The 13,344-nt window shown below is 37.6% G+C and overlaps 1 protein-coding gene across 15 annotated transcripts in view; it reads right to left on the bottom strand.

Annotated features, from left to right (window-relative positions):
- The window catches only part of rapgef6 (Rap guanine nucleotide exchange factor (GEF) 6), a 133,030-nt gene that overhangs the window by 16,216 nt on the left and 103,470 nt on the right, over positions 1 to 13,344 (bottom strand). For 9 of the 15 annotated variants that reach the window (XM_028031862.1, XM_028031868.1, XM_028031870.1 and 6 more), the window contains 5 exons: positions 11,227 to 11,241; positions 7,318 to 7,558; positions 2,713 to 2,880; positions 2,364 to 2,579; positions 442 to 653 (listed from right to left, as the gene is read on the bottom strand). In XM_028031862.1, coding sequence (XP_027887663.1) covers positions 442 to 653; positions 2,364 to 2,579; positions 2,713 to 2,880; positions 7,318 to 7,558; positions 11,227 to 11,241 — 852 coding nt within the window. Of the gene's footprint in view, positions 1 to 441; positions 654 to 2,363; positions 2,580 to 2,712; positions 2,881 to 7,313; positions 7,559 to 11,226; positions 11,242 to 13,344 lie in introns of those variants that run through there. The other 6 variants (XM_028031869.1, XM_028031871.1, XM_028031864.1 and 3 more) reach the window with 2 other exon arrangements.

Here is a 13,344-nt window from a genome sequence, read left to right as displayed (position 1 = left end):
TCCTGGCTCTTCTGCACAGTGGGCGGAAAATCCAGAAATTTTACTCAAGTGAGAGTACAGACACTTCATAATGAAATTAATCAAATAAAAGTAAAATACTCCGAAAAGTCAATTCTTTCAAAAAGGTTTCTCAAGTAAATGTAACTATTTACTACCAAACTCCGGCTAATACCTACAGCCAATCGGCACCGAGGAAAACGAATGCTGATCCTGAATTAGCTGCTTTGCAAACTCCAGCCAATCTGTGCATTGGCAAATTTTACGGTAATGTTGATACAAACTTTTCAGGTTTTTTCCCCAATCATAATTATAGATCCCTTTATGCTGGCCTATCGCCTAAAATCTGGTTTAAACAAAATAAAGTTTGTGTTTTTAATGTGAACCTTCAACAGACCTCTGTTTTCAGCTAAATCAGACAGAAACTTCAGCAAGTTTTCCTACCTTCATGCAGGAAGGTGAGGTCCTTCTTGACCACAGGAAACAGCGGGATGATGGGCGGCTGCATGCTTTGGCTGCTCAGCACGTTGCGGTACTTGGCCATGTTCCTGGACGGGTCGAAGACGTCCTGCAGGTCCTCAAAGAGCTTCTCATACTTACTGGGCAATTTTTCCCACGAGCTTCGCAGCCGAGCCACCGGTGCCAAGTTCAGCCCGCTGTGCAGGAGAGAGGGATGGAGGCAGGAAGGAGGAGGAGGAAAATGAGGGAACGGTGAGGTGCTGACAAAGGTAATATGTGTTCTTCTTTCTCTTACTTTTCTCTCTGCTTTGTATGAAAACTTGTGTTTTGTATGACAATAAATATGAAGCCATAAAAACGTTTCAACGCTTATTTCATCTTGGGTGTTGTGTATTTTTCTTAAGTTAGTTAGTAAAGTGAGTCACTTCTACCAGGCAGTTAGTTCACAATCACAAAAGAAACACACAAGGAAACTGAATTACTGTGAATTGTAATTATCTCAATAAAAAGATTTTAAAATAGCAGTTCGCTAAGAATCCAAAGCAGAAAATATAATTCTGCTGCAATAATGCAAAACTATCTTCTGGTGTACTCTTCTTTTAATATGGGTGTTTTTATTGTCCTTTCTAAATTTTAAATACTGCTAAATTATTAGATATTGGTCCAGTTAAGCATTTTTGGTTTAAATCTGAATTGTGGTATCCTTCCTATAAGAAATTAATTCACAAAAATACTTCAGCATGTTCTGTGTGGGGCTTAAGGTGTTCGGATCCATACTTTGTTTTTATGGAAGATAAATCTGAACACTGTGTTTATAAGAAGGAATATAGATTCTGAAAATGTTTGCTTGATATCTAATTTCATGTGATAAACATTCCTACAATCCAAATGCATTTTATTCTGTAATATTGGAAAGTGAGGGTGAAACTTTAGGTAAAATCCAGTGTGGTTTATATTTCAGACTGCAACAGAGTCGGTAGGAGAACGTTGTGTTTCCTGTTCGCAGCGGCAGATGTGCCCCTGTCGCCAGGCAGGTTAAGCATCAGAGAGCCATATGCACCCAGAGGTCCGGCTGTGAGCAGCAGCGTAAGGGGACATGGAGGTCAGACTCCTCTGCTCCCGTGTTTCTCACCACCGCGAACAAAGGATCATTACGCTCAGCTGCTGCAAGCTCAGACTGTTACTAAAACCATTTAACACCTAAAATACATATCTGAGACATAATCCCGATTCTCCTGACACATCATTGAAACATTCAGTAATCAGAAAGTTAAGTAAATTAGATGTTTTGATATAACCTTTAGTAGTGTTTTTTTAACACTACTCCAGAACATTGTAAGCTATTCTGGACTTTTATAGTGATTTTATAGCTTATTTCCAGTATTTGTGAAGCTTTGATCTGATTCAGATTTCTAAGTCAGTGTCAGTATTTATTTCCAGCCTGGACTTTGTGACTTTATTGTAGAAGAATAGGTGATGTCACACTGTGTGTGTGAAGGTGGAGATTATTGTATCTTCCATTAGAAATGATCAAGTTTACCTGGCTAACATTTGTTTATAATGATTCCAGCCTTCCTGTTATCGACTGAAGTTAGCTTTGGGTCAATTAGTTCCCACCATAGGAAAAGATTATGCCCTGTGTGCGACGGCTTGTTTTCATACCCAGAAAAGTTTGGGATGAAACAACCAAAACAGCCAAGTTTACAGTTGATCAGCTTCTTTCACTGTTTTGCTTCCTCCATCTTGCTTTTTAAACACTGAAAATATCTAACTTTGAGTCTTCTTCCCACTCTAACAACTTCCACACTGAAGAGTGTTGTGGTCTTTCCCTAGCACGTGGACCAGATGTTTCCCAGGTCTCATTAGGCCTAACTGTTGTGGCTGGTGAGTGGACAGGCTGAACTCACCTGATGATGGCGAACATAGAGTTGAAGTTCTTGCACTCTCTGCAGTGCAGAGCGATCTTGATGAAGTGCTTGATGGTCTTCATCCTCTTCAGGGTGTTTGGCTCTTTCAGGATCTCGGTCGCCACCCAGAAGGTCTCCTGGTTTATCACCTCCTCAAACTGTTTCAGGTTTGTACACCCAGCAGACGAGTCCAACTTGAACAAGTCCTCCACATACCTAGCAACAGAGACAAAACAATGTGTGTGATCCAACAATTTCTACATTTTGCCATATATTTGGTACTTTAAACGTCTTTATTTTTTGGCAGTCACATAAAGTATTATAGGTATATAAATCACAAACTGCCTACTCTGTGGACTCGATGTTTCTGAAGAGTTCAAAGTCTCTCATTGACAGCTGGGCAGCGACCTCCATGGTGCTGAGCTGCAGCAGGGAGATCTGACTCTCCCTGAGGAGATCCTGAGCGTCGTCATCTGAACACAACGTCTCCGTCTCCATGTTGTTCTTCAGGTAGTATCTGTAGGGAAACACCAATGAGACAGTGAGGTAGGATTATTTACCTTAAAATACTCTCCAAATCCGTCTTTCTTCGCCCTTTTTCAAGCTGCATAATGTTTCATTGTTTGAGTCTTTTCAGGGACTTAAAGTACATAGAAGAATATTTTCTCTATGGATCTTATCATACATTAGCGCAGTGGTTCCCAAAGATTACTTCTGGGCCCCCTATGGATCACAATAAATTCCCCCCAAAAAGAAAAAAGAAATCAACTGGGCACACATCGTTCAACCAGACATAAACCTATACACATATTTTGTTTTCAAACTCCACCGAAGTTTATTTCACACTTCAGGTTGCAACCAAACACACTACAAACCATCTTTACAGTGAAACACTTTTGTGTAACTGTTTTTTTTTTTTTCATTCATCCATACTGCTTCCCGCGACCCCCTGCAACTTGGGAACCACTGCATTAGCGGAAATATCACAAAATTCCTTAAAAATATTTCTAAATTAGCATCCCAAAATATGTGGTTTTGATTGCAAAAAACTACAAACACAATCATAAAATCCAGGAGGAACTGCTGTTTATTAATATTTTAACACTTAAATGGGTTTTATCAATACAACTGGACCTTTAAGAACATTCAGACATTTGATCAAATGAAACCGAGTTTGATTCTCCTGATCTACAGCCTTCACCAGGAGGACATCTCTTCCATCTATATGCTGCTGTGTTTATAAATCTAAACCTTCGTACTTTCCCTCTAATGGAGCCGTAATGCAGGCATCCTGGAACGCAGACCCTCTGAGGATTCAAGGCCTGGAGTGGGCTCTCTCCAGCAGTAAAGTGTTGGCACAGACTTGAGACTAAATTGCACAATAATGCTGACAGAGAAGCTGGAAAGCAGAGCAACAGGTTGTGTTGTGACTGAGCTAAATTTGCTCATAAAACACAAGATGTGAAACAAGGTCAGCAGAAGAAGAGAGAGCAACATTTAGCTTGGTGGCCACAAGCTACAGTCTTTGAAAAGCCTTAAAACATCAGATTTTACTGCAGCAGCGTTTTCTTACAAACAGGGAAGTTAGCCCACAGCATCACAGATACTCTACTGTACTTTTCAGAGAGCATAAGGTGTTTCTTTACGCATTCATCTTGAAAAGTATGTTGGCAAAATGCTCCGTCTTAGTTGTAACTTGCTGAATCTCAGTAGCGATTAATATATTTCCATTATTTGACCTTTAGATGGCATGTGACGGTTGCCATGGAGATTTATAAACCCAGCATGCCGCTCCTTGATGCCGTTTTCTATCAGTTTTTCACTTCCCTTACTGGTAATTAGCCAAATATGGCTTCTCACCAACTGGGTAACTTGTATTAATAAAATATTCCTAAAAATCTTGATAAACTGAAAAGAAAAAAAAGAAGAAATATTTTTAACAGTAAGAAAAAGTAGTTAAATTATAGGTTGGATTATTTCACATATTTCCATGTAAGATTATGGTATTGATGTGATTTGCTGATTTAATGCGCTGTAACTGATAAGTAGAGGAGATATTCAGCCAAGTACAGAAAAAGAAAGACTTGATCAATGAAGAAAAAACAAAGAAGAGTTTGATAAGAAAGGATGAGGACAGCAGACGAGACTAAATTAAAGATAAACAGAATCAGGATAATCTTTGAGAAATACCCAATGGAAACATTCAGTGTGTGGGTGTGTGTGTGTGTGTGTGAGCATAGCTTCCTCTCACTTCATTTCTATGTAGGTTGACAGGGTGAAGAAGGTCTGCTATTGGCTCAGCCTGCCACTCCCTGAGCTGCTGTCAATCACCAGCAGCAGAGCGCTGCAGTCTGAAGGACGACGGATACAAAGACGTAGAGACACAGCGCTCCCAAACGTTTCTGCTAAACGGGAACTTCTTCTGCTGGTGGCTGTGAATGCACACACTGCTGACGCTACAAAACGCATCAACAAACACCACCAAAGCCTCTGTACTAACCATAAATGCTCCCCATTCTTCATATGCAAAACTGAAGCTCTCTCAAAAACACGTAATGTGTATTTTTTAATTTGCACAGCTTTAGATATGCTCAGTTGTGCAAAAGAAGTGTCTTAATTGTATCAGGAATGTTTGTATGAGGCTGTATGAATAATTCCATACATGCCATGCTGCCTGCAGAGGCCTCCGCCCTGACAGAGGATGAAAAATTCATGCTAGCCTTGTTGGGGGGGGACCGACGAGGGACCCTCACGACAGGAGGGGGGAGGAGAGACGTGAAAACTGTGAAAAAGTAATGGAGGAGGCAGCATCTGCTGCTCCACTTCAATTTTTCTGCTGGGTTTCAGACGGAAAGGATGCAAGAAGAAGAAGAAATCTGACTTTCAGTGAGCTGAAAAAGGTCTGACTTACTGAAACAAACTGAGAAATTTGTGATTATGACAATAGAAAAGGTTTTATTTTAATATTATGGATGTAAAGTTTGTTAAAATGTGTTTTTTATTCTTCATTTTCATGTTGTTCAGTGCAGAAGTTGTTTATTGGTATATTAACTTCTGTTACGGGGCTCTTGACAGTTGGTGGTTACCATAGCAACCAGTAACTAGCTCCTCCCCCTTTTTCTGTTGCCGTCTGTAACTGTGCATCAGGATCAGCTCTGTTTTCATTACAAGTATTACATAAACATACATGGTGTTTCATGAGTAATGTTTCCATGTCTTGTATATTTTGTTAACTTATTATTAATGTTTTATTAATTTTAATTATGTTTAATTTTTTAACTGTTGCTAACTGCTCATTGGGAGATAATGTTTTGTAGTTTGTTTAGGGTTATTTATTGAATTTTATTTCGTCTTTTGTTAGAATAAATACAGTGAACATAAGTGTGTGTTGTGTAGTCAACCTGAGACGAACAAAGAGTTACATTTGTTTTATTTCTTACAGATTGTATTTCAGTTCAACAGATGAAGTACTGAGTAGTTTGTATTCATGTTGTGCAGCCAGAAAAATGTTAAGTGAATGAAATAAATCACCCGGTGTCCTCAGGAAGAGGACTGAGAGCCCCTCCTCAGGAAGGATTTAATCTGTCCACATAGAGGGACATGATCTGCTTCCTAACACAGCTAATCTCATGCAGACTGTGTGAAGTCTGGAGCCACAGTGTGAAAGATACGGATGATACTTTGGCCAAGACAAGACCTCTAAATGTAAGATTACACAGGGCTGTTTAAACGTCTGCTATTTCAGCCAACCTAGAAATAATCTGTCAAGAAAAAGGAAGAAAAAGCTGTTGACTGTTAATGTTTTATGTCATACATCTGTTTCTGGTTGTTGATGAAAGCTTTCTAAAGACTGCAGTCTGTAATCTGAAAGTCTGTGGTTTGCTTCCAGCTCCTTCCTTTTTTTCACTGTGGATTAAGATTTAAGTCATTTCCTCAGACCGATTTCTCTCCACGTCCCTTAAAGCTGCAGAATGCAACTTTAATGAAAAATATTTTTTCACATATTTGTTGAAACTGTCACAGTATGTTAAGAGACAATCTGTGACAAAAAATGTACTCCTCTACTTTCTCCCAGTGCTCCCAGTTCTAACTAGAAACAACCAATCAGAGCCAGGAGGCGGGTCTTGTCAGTCTTGTGATGCTGTTCCTCCTCCTTACTTGATCTGTGCTACGCTACATCTAGGATAGCCCGTTGCGAAAGCTCAAGCTAGTTAGCACAGAATAAACAAAGTTATTTACAAAGAAAATAAATTTAAATCTGAAGCAAACAAAAGAACAGAATCATTCAATAATTTACTATTAACATTAAGTTCTGTTGAGAATAAATAATTCTTTTATCTCTTTCAGTTAGTTGCTAAGCTAAAGCTAGAGGAAAGGACATGCTAGGAAAAGGAGCTAGGTCCCGCCCTCTTTGGGGCGTAGCTCAGAGAGGGTAACAAAGGGAAACTCTTGTGGGACGGCATTTTGACTGTTAGCTCTTAGAGGCAGCACGTCAGAATGGACCTGCTGTGTTTTGGTATTGATTAATGGAATTCATGAATTCAACTCACTGACTTCTGTAACCTCGGACACCAAGAACTCAGCATGGAGAACGGATCATTCTCCTCAGTTCCTTCTAAATTAATATGGCATAAAGCAGTAATATTTGATAACTTTTTAAAATAGCAACATTGATAATATCAGTAACAACAGCATTTATTTCTCATATTGATATGCAGTGATGACCGTCTTCTGAAATAACGTTTTCAACTGTTTGGACATTGCTTGATTTCCATGCTTAAATCATTCCTATGTAAAAAAAAAAAAAGTATTTTTATAAAGATCATATCTTGCAACTTCACTTATTAGCCTATTTCTGGCTTATGAAGAAGCACAAATGCTCCAAAGTCCAGCAGAAGCATGTTAGCTTTGGGAAACAAACCCCAACAGCAGCTTGAAACGACTGTTTGCTCACCTGCCATTCAGCTGGATCCGATCGGCCAGTTTGGAGAGCTGGTCGGGAAGCCTGCGCTGCTTGATGACCCCCTCTGGGCTGACGGACACCTCGCACAGGGAGTAGGTTTCCGGCGCCGCCAGGAGGCCGAACTCGTTGACAGTGTGGGTGACGACGTCCTTGGCTGTTGTGTCCTTGCTGATGATGATGTAGCAGCTCTGCTGGTCGGCCTTGAACACGCGGATAACCTGGTCTGGGATGTCTGCAGAGACGGAAGAAAGGATGAAAATTATTGAGTGAAGCTCCAACAATTATTTGCAAACCCTCGAAGTTGTGTTATAAATGTAGATTTAACTTAAACCCAAGACTGTCTCTTTCCTCTCCTTCTGTCAAAACTGGATAAAAAGTCTTCAGGTGTTTTGGTCTCAACTGGTCTTTTTTTAAGGATAATTTTATCTACATCATTTTGGTGAGCATTCTCATTCCTAACCATTTCCTTTATTCCATGTTAAATAAGTTATCTATCATGTTAAGTAATTTGATTTATTTAATTAGCTTTAAACATTGATTTATTTGAACTTTTCTTTTTGTGATTTTTTAAATAATAGTTGTGTTTGGGATGATTATTTGTTGTTCTTGTTTCTTTTCACTGGCAGTGGATTCGACCCACAGCCTTATGCTACCACCACCATGCCTTGCTGCTGGTACTTTGACCTTGTTTCCTCCAAACTTACTTCTTGTCATCAGCAGCTAAAAAGGTGAATCTTTTTATCCTCTGAAAATGAAAACTTCATAATTCATTTTATTTGTTGTCTTGTTTATTTATTTTGGATATTTAAAATGTCTTCCAGGTCCAGTGTTAAATGTTTATTGATCTTTGAGGATGCACTGTTATGCCACTACTATTATATTACTTGTAAATTGTCTCAAACAACAATATTATCATTTATTGCAATAACTTCTGGGACAATTTATTGCCCAGTAAAATTTGTTATTGTGACAGTCCTAGTTAAAACAGCAGCAAAACATGAAAGTCAGATTCAAGAGCTCTTAATTTGAAATAAACAGGCTTTACCTTTTGGTAAAAAAGGGAATAAAACAGTAATACTGTTAATCAAAACCTATAAGGCTTAACTGTTAGCATAGCTACCAAATACTTACAGGCCAGTGTGTGTTTTAAATAATAGAAATGTTTTGTATTATTGAGAATGCTAAGGTCCATTACTTAGAGCTAGATAAAGACATGGCTGCAGAGGCTTAGTGTTTAGATGACAAAACCTTTATTACCATCATTACAGCAGCAGCACATGAGTACAAACAAGCTGCCAAAGGCAAAACCAATAACAATACAGTTGGAGTAAAAGCAGATAATCAATAATCCTGCTTGTTTGGGGGGTTGTAAAATTGATCTTTTAGTTTCTCCTGTTTATTTTCCAAGAACAGATAAAGATGTTTCTCTTTTATTTCAGGCTTCCTTTTATTTAATTGTTTATGCAGCATTGAATATCATTTTAACACTGGAATCAGAATATAGTGTCATGATAACAACTTGTCCCAGAACTTATAGTGATAAATGATAATATTGTTGTTTTGATACCATTTTCAAGTAATAAAATGGTAACAATAAAGAAAGAGCACATTCTCAGAGATCCATAACCTTTAAACTCTAATGAACTGGAAGACATTTTAATTGAAAAACAGAAAAAACAAATAAAATGAATGTAAACAAAACTGCCCTTCAAAAAAAAGGCTAGTTGAGACCAAAACACCAAACTGAAGATTTTTATCATCCAGTTTTTGGTATAAAGAGAGAAAAGCGAAAAGCAATAAATCATGCAAAGAGAAATTATTGAGTTTGTTTTGAGGTAATGTCCAGCTACACAAATGTTAACACTGAAATGTTATAGCAATCAACCAATATAAAAATGTACTTAATTCTATGCTAAGCTAAGCAGATGCTCTGTCTACACTGATAAAAATTCACTCAATCTCAGCAGAGAGTTGAGCTCACTTTCTGACTGATTCATCCAATAAATATTTGAGCAGCTGGATATTTTATCGGTTGTGTATAAAAACAACCTTAAACAAGGTGGAGACGTCATGTTGATGCTCTGATGAAGCTGCACAGCTAACACTGAACACTAAAACAGAGGGCGCATCATAAAACAAACTGCATAAACGAGTCAGGACGTAATATTTCAATATATAAAATATGTTTTTTGATACATCAACATAGGCCACAGGTTAGCTCCTGTGAAAGCAACTTGAATTATCTTTTCTCTGACTTCAAATGTTCATAATTGTAATTTATTTCAAGGGATGGCTCATTTATGTTTTCTTTGTGTAGCTGAATAATTCAGCTACACAAAAATTAATTCTTTAACCTCCAGTTCACTTTCATGGATTGTTCAGGGGAAATAGGACAAATTGATATTTTGACATTGGCCCTTTTTCTTGCAGATAAATGGCCACTTTGCAGACCATAACCTCATTAATATCAATAACATAATATTTACTGTTTGTGACAGACGAATGGCACTGAGTATTTTGCAGCAGTTGGAAATAACTGCATGTGAGCTGCATGTGCTCACAGCCAGCAGAGTGCAGGTTGTGTGGAAGCTAAATGCTTCGTCTCATTAGCTGATGACTTGTGATTAAAGTGTGAAAAGCTCTCAGATAAAAATCCACCTATTATATCTTGTGAAAAGGAGGAGGGATAATTACATTTAATCCACTGCTGCACACTTGACCTGAATGCAGGAAGACAGTTGTTGCTCTCACATCCAGTTAATCAACAAATCTACTGGAGAATCAGTTCAGTTCAGCAACAGAGACGTTTGGAAATGGATTTGTTATGGTGGTTCTTACAGGATCACCTGGCATCTTCGTTCGTTGCCATTTTTTTCCCCACTGTTTTTTAGAGCAACAAATAATTTCTATTTGCATAATTTATTGTTTTTATTGTTTCTCTCTTTTTAAACAGAATTCTTTTTTCATACAATATTATGTTCTTATGGCGTTCTCATTCAAGCATTTTACAGTTATTTCATGTTAAAGAAGTTAAATATTGTAAGTATCTCGATTTATTTAATTAGCTTTAAATATTAGTTTTAATCATTTATCTGAACTATTCTGTTTGTGATTTTCTTCAATAGTTGTGTTTAGGATGATTACTTGTTGGAGCATCCACTTTCTACAGGTTAATTCAGGGATTCTGTCTCGGATTCACCCCACAGCATTATGCTACCACCGCCATGTTTTACTGCTGGTCCTGTGATCTTGTCACATTTAAACTTAACTTCTTGTCATTGTAGCCAAGTAGGTGAATATTTATATCCTCTGACCATAAAAAAACAACTTTTCTCCAGAACTGTTTTTGCATTTCAACGTTGATAGTTCCAAATTTTATTTAGATCTGAATTGATTGGTAGCTGGCGTTTCTTTCTTGGTCACCACCTTGTCAGTCTACTGTAACATAAAACTTGTTTCTTTGTGGACAAAGACACAGATATTACAGCAGCATCCAGTTAATTTCAGGCTCAATAGTTTCTGGGTTATTTGTTAAAATAATAAAAACAATTCCCTAATCTTGTACAAAATTAGTTGATTCAACAAGATAATGATCCACATCAAACCTTTAAAAAAGCTCTACCAGCCAGTTCTGTTGAGAAAAATGGTCAAACCATCAAACTAACCAATAAAATTTTAGAAACCATGTTGTCATGGTGATATCTCTGTTAGAGTTGAGGGTGTACAATATTTTCAATGTCTGACTTATTGATGCACTTTTATTGTAACTGCACAAAACATAAAAACACAAGTCAATATTCTTTACAACCTGAAAGACGCAGAGATTATAGAAAGTCAGAAGTGTCAAGCTATGAGGGAGATTTGGGCAAATAGCAGCTGTAAAGGTATTTAAATACTTACAGTACAGTCCAAGAGCTTGGCAAGCAGTAGGGACAAAAGAGAAACCACAGTAAGAACAAATGAAAGCAACAAAATGAGGGAAAGACCCACAGAGCTGCTGCTCCGGTGTTAATCTGATAAGAAACCAGAGATGACTCAACATGTCGACACTAGAGCATCTGTTTAAAATCACAAAACAACACAAGAAGAAAGAAACAGAGAAAGAGGAACACAGAGAAATGGGGATCTGAGAAAATAGCTCCACACAGAGTTACACGTTTGAGACGACACAAAAAACCAGGCGAGACATCAACGCCTGATGGCAAGAAAACGGATTTAGTCACCCTGCAAAGCAAAAGAGATTCATGCTCTACTTCGCAAATACTGACAGACTGTGATGTCTGAAGCAAAGATTTATGAGCCAGATGAGGAGTCACAAGTTGGAGAACGTATGACTGCAACTCAGAGCTTTCAGTTATGAATATTAATTGTTTTTAATCAGACCCATTAGCTCTCATCATGTGTCAAAAGAGTATTAAAGGAGCTTCAGTATGCCATATTAAAGATGTTTAGGATCTGTCTATGTCTTTATTCATATAAATGTAAAAAACAGAACCTCGGTTACTTAATAACTGACATTTAAATTGATAGTTAAAAATAATAAGCAGTGAATGAATGAGCATGCACATTGAAAATGTGCATGCTTAACTGTGGAAAATCTGGACATTTTAAGACCATTAAATTGCACTATTTCAGATATAACCTTTTTAACATTCAATTCTACTGACCAGGTTTTTTTTAGTCCCATTTTTGGTTTATATTTATTTATTTGGGGCAAATGCAAAGGATTTCCTCATTTGGTTTTAAAAAATGCTGCAGGTGCATAAAATAAGTATAAACTGCAGTAAAAACAAAGTTGAGTAAAAACAATCCAAGTGAAACAAAATGAGGATTTTACAATAAAAGATTGACAATAAGGCAAAATAAACGAAAGAAAAAGGCAAAACCTTTATGTTTTTATGCTGATGTGATTAATGCAGGGATGCTCAAATCTGCAGTAGATATTGGGGAAAAAAGAAGTTCTTCAGTTTACAATTAAACCTTAGTAAAAGGAAGGAGAGCAACAGGAAAGGAGGCTATAAAAACAGAGATATACAACATCTACACATCTGTCAGAGCAGATATATGACTTGTGGAATAAATTAAGATCATGGTCACTAACAATTTATGTCGCCTTTCTCTTTCTCAGTCTGCTCTCTGACATTCTGTCTGCATCCACATAAATAACAGAACAATGAGTCCTGTTAGTTTATATAATTATAGAGTCGGGAACCTTTGTGACAGGAGCAGATTAAAGTCGGCCTCTAATGACCCTGGAGGTTAATCCTCGTCTATGAGAAACAGAAACGGTTTGGAAAACCCCCAGTGATTCTTTCGTCCATTAGCCTCTCTGTTCTGGTTATTTTGATGGGAAACATGAAACTCGTCAGTTCCTGTATTCGCAGAAAGGAAACAAAGAACAAATGTGTGAAGACACTGAGTTGTGTTGGATAAATATCTCATCAGATGTTTTGTGCTATTTCTGTACAAGAAAGTTAACTTTTTGAAGCACTGTAGGGAATAAATTAATAATAACATATCATGATACACGTGATCAATATAAATAGGTAATACGTCCAATAGAACATTCATTGAACTTTGATCCAGAACCGCACAGCATTCTGGGGAATGTAGGCAGAGGAAAGACTTTAGCTGCTCAACCTAAAGTCAACCCAAGCTAAGCTAGGCTACTGGAATCAACTAACTCGCCCACTCTTTGGTTACCTAGCAACAACCTGCCAGTTTAAGGTTCTGCCCGACTTCGGTTACCTAGCAACAAACTGCTTAGTAACATGAGCCGCAGCAAAAAGCAGCTTAATGAGCGTTTCCTTCCTGCACAGACATTTTTTATTTATATTTCTCTTTTCATATCAACACATCTTCAAAAGCACGTCACTAAATATAACACAAATCTGCCAAATTTGCTCCTTTTTATGTGACTTTCAAAGTTTCTTTTAGTTTTATTATTAATAAGATTCCAGAGGAGAAGTTCTGAGAGTAGCAGTCAGCTCTCTGAAGCAGGATTTAGGTCTCAGTCGC

Source organism: Xiphophorus couchianus, chromosome 11 (genome assembly GCF_001444195.1).
Source record: "Xiphophorus couchianus chromosome 11, X_couchianus-1.0, whole genome shotgun sequence".
NCBI classification, from domain to species: domain Eukaryota; kingdom Metazoa; phylum Chordata; class Actinopteri; order Cyprinodontiformes; family Poeciliidae; genus Xiphophorus; species Xiphophorus couchianus.
This window is presented reverse-complemented; position numbering and strand designations above follow the sequence as displayed.